The 21,601-nt window shown below is 38.9% G+C and overlaps 1 protein-coding gene across 2 annotated transcripts in view; it reads right to left on the bottom strand.

The window, feature by feature from the left end:
• Window positions 1-9,417: 9,417 nt before the first annotated feature.
• Window positions 9,418-21,601, bottom strand: part of LOC138851113 (zinc finger protein 84-like) — a 67,188-nt gene continuing 55,004 nt past the window's right edge. Inside the window, exon 2 of one of the 2 annotated variants that reach the window (XM_070079649.1) lies at window positions 9,418-12,334. In XM_070079649.1, coding sequence (XP_069935750.1) covers window positions 9,558-10,952 — 1,395 coding nt within the window. In that variant the 5' untranslated portion in view covers window positions 10,953-12,334 and the 3' untranslated portion in view covers window positions 9,418-9,557. The remainder of the gene's footprint in view (window positions 12,335-21,601) is intronic. The other variant, XM_070079650.1, reaches the window with a different exon arrangement.

The raw sequence follows: 21,601 nt of genomic DNA, 5'->3' as shown, positions 1-21,601 counted from the left end.
GTTGTGATCTGAGTATATTGTTTTTGATATGGTGACATTTCTTATCAGATCATCATTGTTAGTGAAGATGAGGTCTAGTGTATTCTCCAGTCTAGTAGGCTCTATTATTTGCTGGTTTAAATTGAATTTTGTGCAGAGATTTAAAAGCTCGTGTGAGTGTGAGTTTTCATCAGAGCTGCCTCCTGGTGTTATTACTGCAACAATATTATTTGCTATATTCCTCCATTTTAGGTGCCTTAAGTTGAAATCCCCCAGGAGCAAGATGTTGGGTGCAGGAGCTGGAAGATTTTCCAGACAGTGGTCAATTTTTAACAGCTGTTCCTGGAATTGCTGGGATGTTGCATCCGGAGGCTTGTAGACTACCACAATGACTAGGTTTTGGTTCTCGACCTTTACTGCTAAAACTTCCACTACGTCATTTGAGGCATTAAGCAGTTCTGTGCAAACAAGTGACTCTGCAATGTACAGGCCAACCCCCCCCTTTTGCCTGTTCACTCTGTCACATCTGTATAGGTTGTAACCTGGGATCCATATTTCGTTGTCCAAGTGATCCTTTATGTGGGTCTCAGTGAAAGCCGCGAACATTGCCTTTGCCTCTGCAAGCAGTCCACGGATGAAAGGTATTTTGTTGTTTGTTGCTGGCTTTAGACCCTGTATATTTGCAAAGAAGAATGTTATCGGACTGGTGGTATTGTTGGTACTGGGGGGGGGATTTTTTTTCCGGCATTAGTATCTGTATCTGTTGGTTTGGAGTGGAGGCCATCGACTGTGGTTCCACTCCAGGAATGACTGGATTTGGTGTACGATTTCTGCCATTTCCTGCCAGTTTTTTTTCCTTCCTGGCACTAAAAAACCTCTCCCTCTTGAGTGGCTGTGGCCACTAAATCTGGAGTATCTGATAGAGTTAGAGCTAAGGAATGGGTAGCAATAATGTTGAAGGATCAGTTATGGAAGGAGAAAAGTGAATATGAATGTGTAAATTCAAGGATTATGTGGATTAAAGTAAAGGTTGGATGCGAAAAGTGGGTCATAATAAGCGTGAATGCACCTGGAGAAGAGAGGAATGTAGAGGAGAGAGAGAAATTTTGAGAGATGTTAAGTGATTGTATAGGAGCCTTTGAACCAAGTGAGAGAGTAATTGTGGTAGGGGACCTGAATGCTAAAGTAGGGGAAACTTTTGGAGAGGGTATGGTAGGTAAGTTTGGGGTGCCAGGTGTAAATGATAATGGGAGCCCTTTGATTGAACTTTGTATAGAAAGGGATTTAGTAATAGGTAATACATATTTTAAAAAAAATATGATAAATAACTATACAAGATATGATATAGGGTTGGATTATGTATTAGTAGATAAAAGACGGTTGAGTAGACTTCAGGATGTACATGTTTATAGAGGGGCCACAGATATATTACTTTTTAGTTGTAGCTACACTGAGAGTAAAAGGTAGATGGGATACAAGGAAAATAGAAGCATCAGGGAAGAGAGAGGTGAAGGTTTATAAACTAAAAGAGGAGGCAGTTAGAGTAAGATATAAACAGCTATTGGAGGATAGATGGGCTAATGAGAGCATAGGCAATGGGGTCGAAGAGGTATGGGGTAGGTTTAAAAATATAGTGTTAGAGTGTTCAGCAGAAGTTTGTGGTTACAGGAAAGTTGGTGTGGGAGGGAAGAAGAGCGATTGGTGAAATGATGATGTAAAGAGTAGGAAGGGAGAAAAAGTTAGCATATGAGAAGTTTTTACAAAGTAGAAGTGATGCAAGGAGGGAAGAGTATATGGATAAAAAGAGAGAGGTTAAGAGAGTGGTAAAGCAATGTAAAAAGAGAGCAAATGAGAGAGTGGGTGAGATGTTATCATCAAATTTTGTTGACAATAAGAAAAAGTTTTGGAGTGAGATTAACAAGTTGAGGAAGCCTAGAGAACAAATGGATTTGTCAGTCAAAAATAGGAGAGGAGTTATTAAATGGAGAGTTAGAGGTATTGGGGAGATGGAGGGAATATTTTGAGAAATTGTTAAATGTTGATGAAGATAGGGAAGCTGTGATTTCATGTATAGGTCAAGGAGGAATAACATCTTGTAGGAGTGAGGAAGAGTCAGTTGTGAGTGTGGGGGAAGTTTATGAGGCAGTAGGTAAAAATGAAAGGGTGTAACGCAGCTGGGATTGATGGGATAAAGATAGAAATGTTAAAAGCAGGTGGGAGTGGTTGGGGCTATTATTTAATAAATGTATGGAAGAAGGTAAGGTACCTAGGGATTGGCAGACAGCATGCATAGTTCCTTTGTATAAAGGCGAAGAGGAAAAAAGAGAGTGCAAAAATTATTGGGGGATAAGTCTGTTGAGTATACCTGGTAAAGTGTATGGTAGAGTTATTATTGAAAGAATTAAGAGTAAGACGGAGAATAGGATAGCAGATGAACAAGGAGGCTTTAGGAAAGGTAGGGGGTGTGTGGACCAGGTGTTTACAGTGAAACATATAAGTGAACATTATTTAGATAAGGCTAAAGAGGTCTTTGTGGCATTTATGGATTTGGAAAGGCGTATGACAGGGTGGATAGGGGGGCAACGTGGAAGATGTTGCAAGTGTATGATGTAGGAGGTAGGTTACTGAAAGCATTGAAGAGGTTTTACGAGGATAGTGAGGCCCAAGTTAGGGTATGTAGGAAAGAGGGAGATTATATCCCAGTAAAAGTAGGCCTTAGACAAGGATGTGTGATGTCACCGTGTTTAATATATTTACAGGGTTGTAAGAGAAGTAAATGCGAGGGTCTTGGCAAGAGGCGTGGAGTTAAAAGATAAAGAATCACACATAAAGTGGGAGTTGTCACAGTTGCTCTTTGCTGATGACACTGTGCTCATGGGAGATTCTGAAGAAAAGTTGCAGAGGTTGGTGGATGAATTTGGTAGGGTATGTAAAAGAAGAAAACTAAAAGTGAATACAGGAAAGAGTAAGATTATGAGGATAAAAAGATTAGGTGATGAAAGATTGGATATCAGATTGGAGGGAGAGAGCATGGAGGAGGTGAATGTATTCAGATATTTGGGAGTGGACGTGTCAGCGGATGGGTGTATGAAAGATGAGGTGAATCATAGAATTGATGAGGGGAAACGGGTGAGTGGTGCACTTAGGAGTCTGTGGAGACAAAGAACGTTGCCCTTGGAGGCAAAGAGGGGAATGTATGAGAGTATAGTCTTACCAACAGAATTGATGAGGGGAAACGGGTGAGTGGTGCACTTAGGAGTCTGTGGAGACAAAGAACGTTGTCCTTGGAGGCAAAGAGGGGAATGTATGAGAGTATAGTCTTACCAACACTCTTATATGGGTGTAAAGCATGGATGATGAATGTTGCAGTGAGAAGGCTGGAGGCAGTGGAGATGTCTTGTCTGAGGGCAATGTGTGGTGTGAATATAATGCAGAGAATTCGTAGTTTGGAAGTTAGGAGTCCTGGAGATGGGAAGTACAGTGCCTGCACTCTGAAGGAGGGGTGTTAATGTTGCAGTTTAAAAACTGTAGTGTAAAGCACCCTTCTGGCAGGACAGTGATGGAGTGAATTATGGTAAAAGTTTTTCTTTTTCGGGCCACCCTGCCTTGGTGGGAATCGGCCAGTGTGCTATTAAAAAAAAATATATATATATATATATATATATATATATATATATATATATATATATATATATATATATATATATATATATATATATATATATATATAATATTACTAAATATTGGCAATGAAATATATCGTGTGGCACCTAAAGTTGCAAACTATTTTATGTTGAACTATACAGTAGATGCTTTAATAATAGTAAGAAAAAGACAGCAACAACTTCAGGATGTAATGAAAGCTGAAAAACATTAAAATTTGGTAATACATAACTGAGTAGCAACATCTTTAGTTCACAGTAGAATAACCCGGGCTCAATCCCAGACAAGTCTTAACTTACAAGCAAGTCTCGCTACTCCTCCTAAACTCTGTATGTTACTGACTGGTTTGAGTTTGTTGGTTTTATGAGATAAACTGAGGTGGTATAACAGTTCGGTACTTAATCAACTGTGTAGACAAATCATCAAAGACTTTCAGGTGTCTGGATTTTCTTGTGAATCTGTACTAGAAGAACTAAAAAAAATCAGTGACAAATGCATATCACTGCATTTTTCAGTTAAAAGTCATTTATAAAATTTAAATGAAAATATTGTATCAACTGTGCGACATTTCGGTCGCACTTGTTTAATTCATCTTACTTAAAAAATCAAGCACCAAATATCGAAATGCAACTTTTCTGGTGTCGTACCCCTTAAAATATAGCTTTTGATTAAGTGTTCTGTGAAATACAACGTAAACTCATGACATAAGTTAAATAGGTTGTTGGTTGTTTCTAATATATTTTAAACAAAAGGAAAAGGTCATTAATGCTAATAATTCTCAAAGAAAGATGCATTAGAATGGTCGTCGGCACCACAGACTGGGCATTCGGCCATAGATCTGCAATATTTCGCTGGGTGACCAAAACACCAGCAATTTCTACACTGTTGCGGTGTAGGTATCACCTTTCGAACTTGTAATCGATGTCCCACGACATATACAGAGGACGGGAGTTCTCGGCTGTCAAAAGTTAAACGAGCTACATTGCAAGGGTAACGTCTCCGCCCAAGGGCAGGAAGGACATAAGTGTCTACTTTGAGGATTGGGAGATCCTGGAGTTCCAGCTGTTCAAGAATGTCATTGCCACATGATTGGAAATTCTGTTGGACTATGGTATGGGGCAGAATGACAGTACCACTACAAGAATTGAGAGAAAGATGTTTTTCAATAGTGATAGGAGTAGTATCTATATGCGAAAGGAGAGAAAGATCATGAGCTTGGGTAGCATTCTGGACAGTGACGATGCACATACCGCTCTTGAGAGCATGAAATGAAATATCTCTACCAACATGATGCAGGAGCGCTTTGCCAATACTATGGTCAGAAAGGTAGGCAGAAGAAGAAGTTGGTCGTCAAGAATTTAGTCCATTGTGTGGTCTGAAACTGAACGTGGAGAGGGAGTGCATGACGTGTCTGTCTTTTCTGAGTAGAATGGGAAGGTAACGAAGGAGTATCATCAGGAGATTGACGTTGGCGTTTAGGAGTAGGACCGGAGTTGGTCTGTCGTGAAATGGGCTGGTGATTCGAAAATTGCCGTACCGTATAGGGAGAGGCCGGAAGCATAGTCAAAGGAGAGCGGAGTTCAGACAAATCAAAGGAGTCTGTCGAAGCCCCAGTACCTGAAGCAGGTGAGGAAACAGCACCAGCAAGAGGTACAGGGGCATCAGGAGTCTCCGAAGAGTGGTCTAAAAACAAGCCAGGGTCAGAATAGGGTGTGGTATCAAGAAGGGGCCCGGGGGTAGTGGGTTCATGGATTGGGTTCTCCATGGTTAGGTTACTCCTTTGCTTTTTGTTTTTAAGAAAAAAAAAGAAAGAAGAAAAGAAAATAAAAATAAAAAAAAGAATAAAAAAAGGGGGGAGCGGGAAGGAATAGCTCCCAGGAGGAATGAAAGGGCCAGAAATCTCCCTCCGCACCAAGAGGACCTCAGCACCGCTAGTAGCGCAGATGCAGCATGGAACCTGTGCCATACCCTACCCTTCATGCCAGTAAACCAGAAATCCGGGATAGCAACCTCACATCTGCCGAGCTACTTCGGTGGACAAAAGAGAGGGCGGCCGCATATCTGCCACAAAGCATACCTCCTTCAGCCACCACCCCCGGAATCCGAAAGGAGGCTTCCAGAGATACACCCGTCGCCCGAAAGACACCCAAAGCTACTCCGGGATACTGGAGAGGGATCGGGACATCCCCAGGCGATCCAGATTCCACGGCAAACTACGCCACCGCCAAGAACCTCAACGGAATGGGATGGACCCAGGTATCCTTTCCCCTACCTAGGAACTAGCGCCTGTGGGAGAAATCCCAGAGGCCAAAAAGAGGAAGGGCAAAAGGGAGGGGTGGGGAGGAGGAGGAGGAAAGGAAAAAGGGGAGGATGGGATAGGGGAGGGGAGATTGGGGGGTAATTAGGTTCGGTCTGAGGAAAAAAACCGACAGGTCTAATTCCTCAGACCAAGAGCCTCTTCACCACGCCAAGGAGCCCCCCTTGAAGAGGATCGAGAATCAAGACTGACCCAAAACTGTTGTATAGCCACATCAGGAGGAAGACAACAGTCAAAGACCAGGTGATCAGATTAAGGACAGAAGGTGGAGAACTCACAAGAAATGATCAGGAGGTATGTGAGGAGCTGAACAGGAGATTTAAGGAAGTTTTTACAGTAGAGACAGGAAGGGCTGTGGGAAGACAGCACAGAAGGGAACATCAAGAGGGAATATACCAACAAGTGTTGGATGACATACGAACAACTGAGGAGGTGAAGAAGCTCCTAAGTGACCTTGACACCTCAAAGGCGATGGGACTGGACAACATCTCCCCATGGGTCCTTAGAGAAGGAGCAGAGATGCTGTGCATGCCTCTAACCACAATCTTCAACACATCCCTTGAAACTGGGCAACTACCTGAGAAATGGAAGACAGCTAATGTAGTCCCCATATTTAAGAAAGGAAACAGAAACGAGGCGCTAAACTACAGACCTGTCTCTGACATGTATTGCATGCAAAGTCATGGAGAAGATTATCAGGAGGAGAGTGGTTGAACACCTGGAAAGGAACAAGATTATAAATGAAAACCAGCATGGGTTCACGGAAGGCAAATCTTGTATCACAAACCTCCTGGAGTTTTAGGACAAGGTAACAGAAGTCACGAGAGAGAGGGGTGGGTAGATTGCGTTTTCCTAGACTGCAGGAAGTCCTTTGACACAGTTCCCCACAAGAGATTAGTGCAGAAGCTGGAGGATCAGGCACATGTAAAAGGGAAGGCATTGCAATGGATCTTGGAATACCTGACAGGGAGGCAACAACGTGAAGAGGTATCACAGTGGGCGCCTGTTACGAGTGGGGTCCCACAGGGGTCAGTTCTAGGACCAGTGCTATTTTTGATATATGTGAACAACATGATGGAAGGAATAGACTCTGAAGTGTCCCTGTTTGCAGATGATGTGAAGTTGATGAGAAGAATTAAATCGGATGAGGATGAGGCAGAACTGCAAAGAGACCTGGACAGGCTGGACATGTGGTCCAGTAACTGGCTTCTCGAATTCAACCTAGCCAAATGCAAAGTCATGAAGATTGGGGAGGGGCAAAGAAGACCGCAGACAGAGTATAGGCTAGGTGGACAAAGACTACAGACCTCACTCAGGGAGAAAGACCTTGGGGTGACCATAACACCGAGCACATCACCGGAGGCACACATCAACCAAATAACTGCTGCAGCATACGAGCACCTGGCAAACCTGAGAATAGCGTTCCGATACCTTAATAAGGAATCGTTCAAGACACTGTACACTGTGTATGTTAGGCCCATACTGGAGTATGCAGCACCAGTCTAGAACCCACACCTGGTCAAGCACGTCAAGAAGTTAGAGAAAGTACAAAGGTTTGCAACAAGGCTAGTCCCAGAGCTCAAGGGAATGTCGTACGAGGAAAGGTTAAGGAAAATTGGGCTGACGACACTGGAGGACAGAAGGGTCAGGGGAGACATGATAATGACATACAAGATACTGCAGGGAATAGACAAGGTGGACAGGGATAGGATGTTCCAGAGAGGGGACACAGGGACAAGGGATCACAACTGGAAGCTGAAGACTCAGACGAGTCACAGGGACGTTAGGAAGTATTTCTTCAGTCATAGAGTTGTCAGGAAGTGGAATAGCCTAGCAAGTGAAGTAGTTGAGGCAGGAACTATACATAGTTTTAAGAAAAGGTATGATACAGCTCAGGAAGCAGAGAGAGAGAGAGAGAGGACCTAGTAGCGATCAGTGAAAAGGCGGGGCCAGGAGATGAGTCTCGACCCCTGCAACCACAATTAGGTGAGTACAATTAGGTGAGTACACACACACACACACACACACACACACACACACAAACACACAAGGCAAATTTCCTGAAGATAATAGGAGTTGTATGAAAGTGTCCAGTGACTATGTATGTGTATATATGTTACAGAAACCAGAAAGAAGGAAAGAATGAAGAAATTAAGAAAGAAAGGTAGGTAGGATGGAATGATGACACATTTACCTAGGATAACTACCTAACACAACTGTCTGTGACTACTTTGAAGAAAACTTCTCAGACGAGGTGTTTTGTCCATGCACAAAAAAAAAAAAAAAAAAAAAATTCCCACAAAAATTGCAGAGACACTTGTTTTATGTGTGAGGAATGTCAAACACCATTGTGTATGAAACCATGTTTCAAAGAGTTCCACAAGCTGTATGAAACCATGTTTCAAAGAGTTCCACAAGCTGTATGAAACCATGTTTCAAAGAGTTCCACAAGCTGTATGAAACCATGTTTCAAAGAGTTCCACAAGCTGTATGAAACCATGTTTCAAAGAGTTCCACAAGCTGTATGAAACCATGTTTCAAAGAGTTCCACAAGCTGTATGAAACCATGTTTCAAAGAGTTCCACAAGCTGTATGAAACCATGTTTCAAAGAGTTCCACAAGCTGTATGAAACCATGTTTCAAAGAGTTCCACAAGCTGTATGAAACCATGTTTCAAAGAGTTCCACAAGCTGTATGAAACCATGTTTCAAAGAGTTCCACAAGCTGTATGAAACCATGTTTCAAAGAGTTCCACAAGCTGTATGAAACCATGTTTCAAAGAGTTCCACAAGCTGTATGAAACCATGTTTCAAAGAGTTCCACAAGCTGTAGAACTTCTAGGAACATGTCCAGTGACTGTACATTTGTATATATATTACAAAACAATAGTAATAAAAATTTTTTTGTATTGCTTGTGTAAACAAGTTTTGTAAAAAATATATTGATAATTATATTTGCGCACTTATTGTGTTGTATACAATGAGTGTATATATGTATACTTTAGTCTTACATGCCACATAAGTTACCTGAAAAAATAAAATAGTGAAAAAAAACAAGAAACCTTGGAATGCAGGTAAACCAAAGTTTACCTGTGAGTGGCATTCACCACTGTTGACATACGTGGCTTATTTTCTGCCAACTTTACTCCTCTATATCTCAGTAAGTATTAATTGCAAAAACGTTTTTGGGGCTTAAAACAATCAAAAAATTAATCTTAACATTTTCATAAGAAATTTTTTTTTTTTAATATTCTTTGACACCAGAAGACACTTCAGGATTTGGAGTTGCAACAGTCATAGGGTTGAAAAGTGTATTTTTTGTGAATATTTTTGTGGGTCTGGAGTGGATTAGTTGTAGTATTTACATTATTTCTTATGGGAAATATTGCTTTGACTTCAGGCCGTTTCAACTTTAGGCCTAAATTCTGGAATGGATTATGGCTGAAACTCAGGGTTACATTGTATTCTCTTGTGTTTATAACTAAAATAATCCTGATACATTAAACACTAACATGTTTTATCTCCTGTATGAACTTACATAGATTTCACAAAACTGCATTTTTCAGTGAAACATTTCAGACACTTTGAACACTGAAATGTTATTTTTTTCCTGTGTGTATTTGCATATGTGTCACAAGACTGCCTTTTCGATTAAAACATTTCAGACATTCTGAACACTGAAATGGTTTCTCTCCTGTATGTACTCGCTTGTGTGTCACAAGACTGCCTTTTTGACTAAAACATTTCAGACACTCTGAACACTGAAATGGTTTATCTCCTGTATGTACTCGCTTGTGTTTCACAAGATTGCCTTTTTGACTAAAACATTTCAGGCACTCTGAACATTGAAATGGTTTATCTCCTGTGTGTACTCGCATATGTGTCAAAAGATTACCTTTTTCAGTAAAACATTTCGGACACTCTGAACACTGAAATGGTTTATCTCCTGTGTGTATTAGCATATGCCTCAAAAGACAGTTTTTAGTATTAAAATATTTCAGACACTCTGAACACTGAAATGTTTTTTCTCCTGTGTGCATTAACATATGTGTCACAAGATGTCCTTTTTGACGAAAACATTTCAGACATTCTGAACACTTAAATGGTTTATCTCCTGTATGTACTCGCTTGTGTGCAACAAGACTGCATTTTTTAGTAAAACATTTCAGACACTGCGAACACTGAATTGGTTTATCTCTTGTGTGTATTAACATATGTGTCACAAGACTGCTTTTTATACTATAACATTTGAGACATTTTGAACATTGAAATGGTTTAGCTCCTGTGTGCACTCGCATATGTGCCACAAGACTGCTTTTTATGCTAAAACATTTGAGACAATCTGAACACTGAAATGGTTTATCTCCTGTATGTATTCGCTTGTGTGTCACAAGACCGCCTATTTGACTAAAACATTTCAGACACTCTGAACAGTGAAATGGTTTATCTCCTGTATGTACTCGCTTGTGTTTCACAAGACTGCCGCTCTGACTAAAACATTTCAGACACTCTGAACACTGAAATGGTTTATCTCCTGTATGCATTAGCATATGTTGTGAAAGATTGCCCTTTGTACTAAAACATTTCAGACATTCTGCACACTGAAATGGTTTATCTCCTCTATGTATTCGCTTATGTTTCAGAAGACTACCTTTTTCAGTAAAACATTTCAGACACTCTGAACAATGAAATGGTTTTTCTCCTGTATGGACTCGCATATGTGTCACAAGACTGCTTTTCATACTAAAACATTTCAGACACTCTGAACAATGAAATGGTTTTTCTCCTGTATGGACTCGCATATGTTGAACAAGATTGCATTTTTGAGCAAAACATTTCAGACACTCTGAACACTGAAATGTTTTATCTCTTGTGTGTACTTGCATGTGTCTCACAAGATGGCTTTTCACACTAAAACATTTCAGACACTGTAAACACTCATATTGTTTATTTCCTTTATGTTTTTTCATATTTTTCAAGAGAAGATATTTCATTTTAAAATATTTTAGTTATTCAACAGTGGTATCATTAATCTTTCTTATGTACTCTCATGCATATTTCAAGATTTACTTTTTCTTAAACTGTTTTGGACACTGAAGACTCAGTTTTCCTTATGAATATATTACCAGGTTACAAAAGTATTTCTCTAAGTTTAATTTTTTAACGTAAAGGACTGCAATGATTTTATTGTTAGTAAAAAGATTTAAGTACAGTGGACCCCCGGTTAACGATATTTTTTTCACTCCAGAAGTATGTTCAGGTGCCAGTACTGACCGAATTTGTTCCCATAAGAAATATTGTGAAGTAGATTAGTCCATTTCAGACCCCCAAACATACACGTACAAATGCACTCACATAAATACACTTACATAATTGGTCGCATTCGGAGGTAATCGTTATGCGGGGATCCACTGTATGTATAAGAACTCTGTAGATACACTGAAGAATATTTTTTATTATTTTTTCTTAAGTTCAAACATATATATTTTTTAAATTCTTAACTACAGCATTACTATTATTTTTCTTTGAACTGCCATGTAATTTTTAGATAGAATCTATTTATGAAAACAATTTTTTTTATTAATAATACTTGGACAGTTAAAAATCATCAGAATCACAGGTATTGCTCTTCTTGCAATACTGAAGGTATAGTGTCCATTTAGGTACAACCTGGTAGTGTTCCAGAAAATACTTCTGCAGTATCAGTTGTTGTACAAAACAGATGTTTGTTGACGTACTGGAGATATAATGTCTAGGAAGATACAACATGGTAGTGTTCCAGAAAATACTTCTGCAGTATCAGTTGTTGTACAAAACAGATGTTTGTTGACGTACTGGAGATATAATGTCTAGGAAGATACAACATGGTAGTGTTCCAGAAAATACTTCTGCAGTATCAGTTGTTGTACAAAACAGATGTTTGTTGATGTACTGGAGATATAATGTCTAGGAAGATACAACCTGGTAGTGTTCCAGAAAATACTTCTGCAGTATCAGTTGTTGTACAAAACAGATGTTTGTTGATGTACTGGAGATATAATGTCTAGGAAGATACAACCTGGTAGTGTTCCAGAAAATACTTCTGCAGTATCAGTTGTTGTACAAAACAGATGTTTGTTGATGTACTGGAGATATAATGTCTAGGAAGATACAACCTGGTAGTGTTCCAGAAAATACTTCTGCAGTATCAGTTGTTGTACAAAACAGATGTTTGTTGATGTACTGGAGATATAATGTCTAGGAAGATACAACCTGGTAGTGTTCCAGAAAATACTTCTGCAGTATCAGTTGTTGTACAAAACAGATGTTTGTTGATGTACTGGAGATATAATGTCTAGGAAGATACAACCTGGTAGTAGTCTTCCCGAAAATACTTCTGTAACAGAAACATGAGTCAGTATAGTACAATATTCTACCATTACCAACCAACATACTGAACTAGGAAACAAATTTTTTTTTGCATTATCATATGTTTCACTAAATACAATTATCACTAATATTTTAAAGGAGTAAAAGAAGTAAAGAAGTTTTCAGTCATGATATATAGTGGAACCTCAGAACTCAAACTTGGTGAGGGTCCGGGTTTGATTCCTGGCAGAGGTGGAAACATTGGACGTGTTTCCTTACACTGGTGGTCTATGTTCACTCATCAGTTCAAATTTCATTGTACAATCTCTTAATAATTAAATAATCAACTACCTCATTTTGTGATTTTACTAGTAAGCATAAGTCACCTTATGTAATTTTCTTATTTACTATTGTTTGCTTAAACATTAGCTCAATTGATACTTTCTCTGTCCATATTACTACCTCATATTTTTTTAACTACTATCAATTGATATTACTTACTAAAATTAATAATTATCATTTTTACTATAATTTCAATTTACTCTTAACATTTTTGACATTTAATAACCATTACTTGTCTAATTACCTTTACCTGTTTTATACCACATTTACTATCTTAGAGTACTCTTAATTACCTTGTGCTGCCATATAACCTCTAGTATAACTACCAGTGCAATATTGAATGAAATAAACATTACTTTTTCACTTTTTTGTAATCATTATTACTTACTAAAGTTTTATTAAACACCATATTTACTACCAGTCAATTTTACTTTTGTACATTAAACATTATTTTATACTTCCCATAACATTTTGTTGCCAAATTTTCAAGTTTGTATATTCAACTCCAACCTTTATATTATCCTTTGTACCTGTGTACCTGTGTACCTGTCTACCATCTTACTATCATATTATAACCAAGACATTACCCTTGTTATTTTTTTACTATTATTCTTTTGGTACTTTAATTGTGAATTACATTTTGTCAATTTAAATCTAGTTATACTCTTGATCTTGTCAACAACCTATACCAGACTCTAGTGCAATTGCAAGTACCATTTCAATTTGTATTTTTATATTATAAGTTTATATTATAATTCCTACTCTAAGATTGTTTTCATATCTTAGTGACTATATTGTGTGTGCAATTAGTGTATATTTCAATTATATTATTGTTCAAGGCCCTTAACTATCTTTTGCTAACTAGTACCAACTACCTCATTTTTTTTTTCTACTTTTTTTTTATTCTTTTGCTACCTTAACTTGCATATTTTATCTTGTCAATTTAAATCTAGTTATACTCTAATTCTTGTAAACAACTTATATAACACCTTAGTGCAATTACAATTGAGTCTTGTGCCTTTTTTATATTATTAGATTAAACTCAGTTGTAATATAGTCAATACCAAAGTCATTATATTAGACCATATTGCAATTACTAGTGAGAGACTGGTGCTATTTTTCATTTGTATTGTTATATTATTAGATTAAATCTAGTTGTACTATAGCTCATTCTAGCTCAAAACATAGACTCCACAAAAGTCATTATATTAGACCTTAGTGCAATTATTTGACTACCACTTTATTGTTCGCCACAACTTATATTAGTCCCTTTTATATTATAATTTTATATTATAATTCTAACTTTAAAGAATTACCTTTAAAGTACTACCTACTATCATATTCCCAAGCTCCATTATTTGATCATCACTTTATTTGTTCACCACAAATTATTTTAGTCCCTTTTATATTGTCTCCTTTATTTTAAAAAACTACCTTAGCTCATTATTTTTACATTTGTTAAATAATTCAGGTGCTATTTTTTTTTTTAGCTTTAGAATATTTACTTTATTTTTTACTTAATTCTAACTATAGATTCACTACAAATCTTATGATTACAAGCATTGATCCTGATACCAACCTCTTAATTAATGACTTAAATGATTCAAACAGTTACTGTAATTACTACACAGCAGAACAATCAAAGGCACTTCTCAGAGCCAACAACAACATAACTATCTTTAACTACAATATCAGATCTTTAAGCAAGCATTATGATGACCTCCTAGCATTACTAAATTCCTTGCATGCCAATATGTCCATCATTACACTGAAACCTGGCTAAAGCCTGATACTACAGATGCCTATGCCATTCCTGGTTACACAGCCATACACAACTGTAGGCCAGGGGGTGGCACAGCTATATACTACTCAGACCAACTAGAATGTATCACTAATACTTGCACAAGGGATGAACATGGGGAATATATAATAACTAAATTCAAATCCAAATACCTACAAAAACCTCTCACAGTGATAAACATCTACAGAGTTCCACAATCAAACATTAGCCAATTTAGTCAAAACCTAGGAAGTATGATAACTGATGCACGCATGAACAAAGATCACTTACTACTCTCAGGTGACTTCAATATAAATCTCCTGCAAGACCAGGACCCACACGTTACTGAATTCACAAACACAATGAGTAACTGTATGTTGCTACCAACAGTAACAAAACCTACAAGAGTTACAGAGACTAGTGTTTCCCTACTTGACCACATCTGGACCAACACCATATCCCCTTTAAAATCAGGCATAATTACAGATAATACCACAGACCACTACCCTACTTTCCTCATAACAACTCTTGGTAAAATACCCCAAGACACTACTAAAGTCACCTTCAGACTTCACAATGAGGCAGCCATTAATAACTTCACAACAGCAGTAACAAACATTGACTGGCACACTGAGCTAGAAATCTATACAGATATTGACGAATGTTTTAATAATTTTCTAAAAAAGACCCAATACCTTTATAACAAGCACTGCCCTAAAAAAACTAAACAGATGACAGCTAAGAGACTGAACAGTCCCTGGCTAACACCCAGCATTCTCAAATCCATAAATACAAAACACCAATATGGAAAGCAGTACAGAATGGGTCACATAACCAGAGACCAAACAAAACGTTACTCGTCAATCCTAACCAGCCTGATAAGAAGGGCAAAAAAATTGTATTATGAGAACAGATTATCCAACTTACGAGGTGATATAAAAAAGGCCTGGAAGACCCTATCAGAAATTCTGGGAACAAAAAAGATATCACGACATAGCGAAATAAAATTAGCAAAATCAGATGAACCCCAACTCCCACAAACAGAAACAACAAACAGACTCAATGATTTCTTCTCCACTATAGGTCAAAACCTTGCCAATAAAATCCCAAGCTCAGATACCCCACCAAATGACTACCTCACTGGCAACTACCCGAACACACTGTTCCTAGCTCCGACTAACCCATACGAAGTCTCCCTTATTATCAACGCACTGAAAAACAAGGCAGGAGATTTAAATACCTTACCACCCTTTACATACAAAAAAGCATCACAAGTACTATCACCAATCATTGCAACACTCTTTAACAAATCCATTGAATCCTCCACCTTCCCTACAGTTCTCAAAATAGCAAGGGTCACCCCGATCCATAAAGGAGGAGACCAAACAGAGTTGAATAACTATAGGCCAATATCCAATTTACACCCTCTCTCAAAAATCTTCGAAAAATTAATTCATAAACGAATCTACTCCTACCTCATCTCCCAAAACATTTTCAACCCCTGCCAATTTGGATTCAGGCCTAATAAAAATACTAATGATGCTATTATACACATTCTAGAACATATATACACTGCAATAGAGAAAAAAGAAGACCCACTGGGGATCTTCATTGACTTACGTAAAGCTTTTGATACAGTTGACCATGACTTGCTCCACGTAAAATTGTCACACTATGGTATAAGAGGGCACTCCCTCAACTACCTCAAGTCTTACCTCAGCAACAGAAGCCAATATGTGTACGCAAATGGGGCAAGCTCTTCCGCACAACCAATTACAGTTGGTGTCCCACAGGGAAGTGTCCTTGGCCCTCTTCTCTTTCTCCTATACATAAATGACCTACCAAATGCTTCGCAATTACTCAAACCCACACTTTTTGCAGATGACACTACATACATCTTCTCTCACCCGAGCCCAGTCACGCTAGCCAATACTGTAAACACCGAATAACAGAAAATATCTACCTGGATGAGGACTAACAAACTTACACTAAACATTGACAAAACCTACTTCATTCAGTTTGGTAACAGAGCTACAGATGTACCTCTTAACATAACAATAAACGGATCACCTATCACAAAGCTAACAGAGGGAAAATTCTTAGAAATCCACCTCGATAATAGACTCAAATTTCATACACATATACAACAAATTTCTAAGAAAATTTCCAAGACTGTAGGCATACTATCGAAGATACAGTACTATGTTCCACAGTCAGCCCTCCTGGCCCTTTATCACTCTCTTATTTACCCCTATCTCACCTATGGAATTTGTGCATGGGGCTCAACAACAACTAACCATCTCAGACCACTAATTACCCAACAAAAGGCTGCAGTTAGAATGATAACAAATTCTCACTACAGGCAACACACTCTACCAATATTCAAAACACTCAACCTAGTCACCATACAAACATCCATACTTATTACTGCACCTATTACATACATAGAACACTTAATTCTGATATTAACCCTCCCCTCAAACATCTCCTTGCCAGCCTCAACAGAACACATGACCATAACACAAGGCACAGATCACTCTTTGATGTTCCTCGTGTCCATCTCACGCTATGCAAAAACTCAATGAACATAAAAGGCCCTAAAATCTGGAATTCATTACCTGTAAATATAAAAGAAACACTACCTGTTTATAAATTCAAGTCTCTTCTCAAAGATCACTTACTCACTCAAAACCAAATAAATACTGAATAACTGAACCTTATAAATTGTATATCCTACATGTTACTCACAATTATATCACACAAATGTTAAACCTAGGACCCAATCTAACTTTATTATTTTTTTTTAAATACACTACCTAACAGAATACTCCATTCTACTGAATGTACAACAATGCAAGCAACCATATGACCTGTCTTTGTAATACTCATTTGTATTTTATAGTTATCTGTTTACAATAATGTTTTATCACTGATTTCATCATTGCTTAGTTAATCTTAAGTTAATTTTAAGCCAGCCCGTAATGCTATGCATATAAGTGGCTTTGGCATGCTGCTCTTACCTGTATTTTTTGTACCTCTGTATGTATGCTTAAATAAATAAATAAATAAATAAATAAATAAATGGGTACCTGGGTGTTAGTTGACTGGTGCGGGTTGAATCCTGGGAAAAAATTGACATAATTTGCGAGATATGTTCTGCGTAACAAGGGGCTTTCTATATAGTAGTATGTCACTGATGTCAGCTAGGCCTGTATACCATGTACATGTACAGTGGAACCTTGACTTACGAGTTTAATTAATTCTAGGAGCTAGCTCGTAACTCAGTTCACTCGTATATTAAATTAATTTTCCTCATTTAAATTAACTGAAAAACCATTAATTTGTTCCTGCACTCTGGAGAGATGAGGAAAAATACTGGAATATGACGCTATTATCAACTGTATGGCTTATTTATCTATCACAATTCATCTAATATGACATAATAAACAATATAATTAACACAGAAACATGATATATACTCTAGAATGAATAAAATAGGCCATAATATGGTGGCAGAGGCAGCAGCAGCAACAGAAGCGTCTGCCATTTCTGTCCCAATTTGACTATAGTATCCTCCCATGTTCTTACTGTAAGAGAAAATGGAATATTTTTGAGGCTAACTGCAGTAGATCACTAGAACCCATGGTTAGAAGAAAGAAATTTGGCCAAATGACTGTAAAAAAATGCAAACAAACACGAGAGAACTGCCCCCCACAGGATGTAAACAAGTTTACTGCTTACCAGCTGTGCCAACTAACAGAAGCAATCTTAATTATTACGTACTATTATGCATTATTATTATTATTATTATTAATTTAGGGAAATGAAGCTCTATCATTATTATAAGGTAGAAGGCTGGTAGACAGCAACCACCCAGGGAAGTACTACCGTCCTGCCAGATGACTGTGAAACAGAAACCTGTAACTCTTTTACATGATGGTAGGATTGCTGGTTTATTTTTCTGTCTCATAAACACGCTAGATAACAGGGATATCTTGTTACTCCTACTTACACTTTGGTCACACTTCACAGACACACATGCATATATATATACATACATTTAGGTTTTTCTCCTTTTTCTAAATAGCTCTTGTTCTTCTTTATTTCTTCTATTGTCCATGGGGAAGTGGAAAAGAATCTTTCCTCCATAAGCCATGCGTGTCGTATGAGGCGACTAAAATGCCGGGAGCAATGGGCTAGTAACCCCTTCTCCTGTAGACATTTACGAAAAAGGAGAAGAAGTAAAACTTTATAAAACTGGGATGCTTGAATGTGCGTGGATTTAGTGCGGATGACAAGAAACAGATGATTGCTGATGTTATGAATGAAAAGAAGTTGGATGTCCTGGCCATAAGTGAAACAAAGCTGAAGGGGTTAGTTAGTTTAATATGTTTATTATGCACCCCATACCCATCCTGTGGGCGGTAGTCAAAAGATTACAGAGGTACATAATTGGTCCAGGGACTGGACTCCAAAGTTTTGATAGCTGAGCAAGTTACAGAGGCAATGAACTCACAATTTACAAAGGTAATGAACTCACAATTTACAAAGGTAATGAACTCACAATTTACAAAGGTAATGAACTCCAGGAAAGTCTGGTCACAATCATGACAAGTTACAAAGGTATTTACAGATTACAGAGGTACGTAATGGGTCCAGGGACTGGGCCCCCAAAGTTTTGATAGCTGAACTAGGTACAAAGGTAATGAGCTCACAAGTTACAAAGGTAATGAATTCTGTAGAATGGTTACTTACGTTTATACTTTGGCTACAATCATGAACAAATTATAGAGTAATGAGCAATTCACACTTCCACACCCGGTCACAACTGTAATGAGTTATTGGTGCAAATATTGATTGTTGAGTCACACACACCACACACACACACACACACACACACACACACACACACATGAGGACCAGGCAGGACTTCAAAGAGACCTGGACAGACTGGACACCTGGTCCAGCAAATGGCTTCTCGAATTTAATCCTGCCAAATGCAAAGTCATGAAGATGGGGGAGGGGCACAGAAGACCACAGACAGAGTATAGGCTAGGTGGCCAAAGACTGCAAACCTCACTCAAGGAGAAAGATCTTGGGGTGAGTATAACACCGAGCATGTCTACGGAAGCACACATCAATCAGATAACTGCTGCAGCATATGGGCGCCTGGCAAACCTGAGAACAGCATTCCGATACCTTAGTAAGGAATCATTCAAGACACTGTACACCGTGTATGTCAGGCCCATACTGGAGTATGCAGCACCTGTTTGGAACGCGCACTTGATAAAGCACGTCAAGAAACTAGAGAAAGTACAAAGGTTTGCGACAAGGTTAGTTCCAGAGCTAAGGGGAATGTCCTATGAGGAAAGATTAAGGGAAATCGGCCTGACCACACTGGAGGACAGGAGGGTCAGGGGAGACATGATAACGACATATAAAATACTGCGTGGAATAGACAAGGTGGACAAAGACAGGATGTTCCAGGGAGGGGACACAGAAACAAGAGGCCACAATTGGAAGTTGAAGACACAAATGAGTCAGAGAGATAGTAGGAAGTATTTCTTCAGTCATAGAGTTGTAAGGCAGTGGAATAGCCTAGAAAAGGACATAGTGGAGGCAGGAACCATACACAGTTTTAAGACGAGGTTTGATAAAGCTCATGGAGCGGGGAGAGAGAGGGCCTAGTAGCAACTGGTGAAGAGGCGGGGCCAGGAGCTAGGACTCGACCCCTGCAACCACAAATAGGTGAGTACACACTTTAGTTTAATATCTTTATGCACCCCATACCCATCCTGTGGGCGGTAGTCAAAAGATTACAAAGGTACATAATGGGTCCAGTGACTGGACCCCAAAGTTATGATAGCTGAACTAGTTACAAAGGTAATGAACTCCAGGTAGATCTGGTCACTAATCATGGCAAGTTACAGAGGTAATGAATCAGCTTCACTCCTATACATGGTTACAGTCATGAACAAATTACAAAGTAATGAACCACTGATACGTCCACACCTGGTCACAATTGTAATGAGTTATAAATACAAATATTAAGTGGATCATACACCCACACTAGTGCGCGTGCGCACATACACACACGAGGGCGCACGCACGGACATGTGCACACGAGCGTACAAATATATGCATACACACAAGGACGCACACCCACACACACACACCCACACACCAACACCCACACACACAGACCCTCACACACACCCACACACACACCCTCACACACACCCACACACACACACCCACACACACACACACACACCCACACACGCACACACACACCCACACATGCACACACACACCCACACACGCACACACACACACACACACACGCACACACACACACACACACACCCTCACACACACCCGCACACACACCCTCACACACACACACACACACGCACGCACACACACACACACACACACACACACACACACACACACACACACACACACACACACACACACACCCTCACACACACCCACACACACACACACACACACACACACACACACACACACATGCACACATGTGGTAATGCTTTATTTACAGCTAGCAAAGTCAGGGTATTTCTCCAGAATGGTCTGCAATATACCACTGTGGATAAAATACTTAACCATTTCTTGAACACTTCTGAGTGAGTTGTTTCTAAATTCATTAATTTTATCACACTCCAGTACATAATGACGCAATGTGTGACAATAGTCCATCTGGCAAAGTTTACATTTCGTTTGGTCTACATCTGGTGGTGGTGATTTAACCTGCCACAGATACTTGTAACCCAGCCGGAGCCGGGCGGTAGTGACATCCAAGAGTCTGCTTATTTTGTTGGATGCACCATAGACATGTGGCTCCTCCTGCATGATAGAATGATGATAGATGGACTCACTGGTGTCAATCTCCCTGAGCCTTAAGTCCATAAAATTCAGCTGAAGTTCTTTTCGTATTATTGTTCTCGAACTACTACCTGACAAGCCAAGATTGTAATCTACTCCCTCTTTGAAAGCATACAGCTTAGCCAATTTATCAGTTCTATCATGCATCTGAAGACCAATGTGAGATGGAATCCACAGCATGTGCACTCTGACTCCACTGTCCACAATCTTACCATATCTATGTCTGGCTTCTGACACAAGCATGCCACAATTTATACTTAATGA

Source organism: Cherax quadricarinatus, chromosome 100 (genome assembly GCF_038502225.1).
Source record: "Cherax quadricarinatus isolate ZL_2023a chromosome 100, ASM3850222v1, whole genome shotgun sequence".
Lineage (NCBI taxonomy): Eukaryota > Metazoa > Arthropoda > Malacostraca > Decapoda > Parastacidae > Cherax > Cherax quadricarinatus.
Note: the sequence above shows the minus strand (reverse complement) of the source record. Positions and strands in the feature narration are given on the sequence as shown.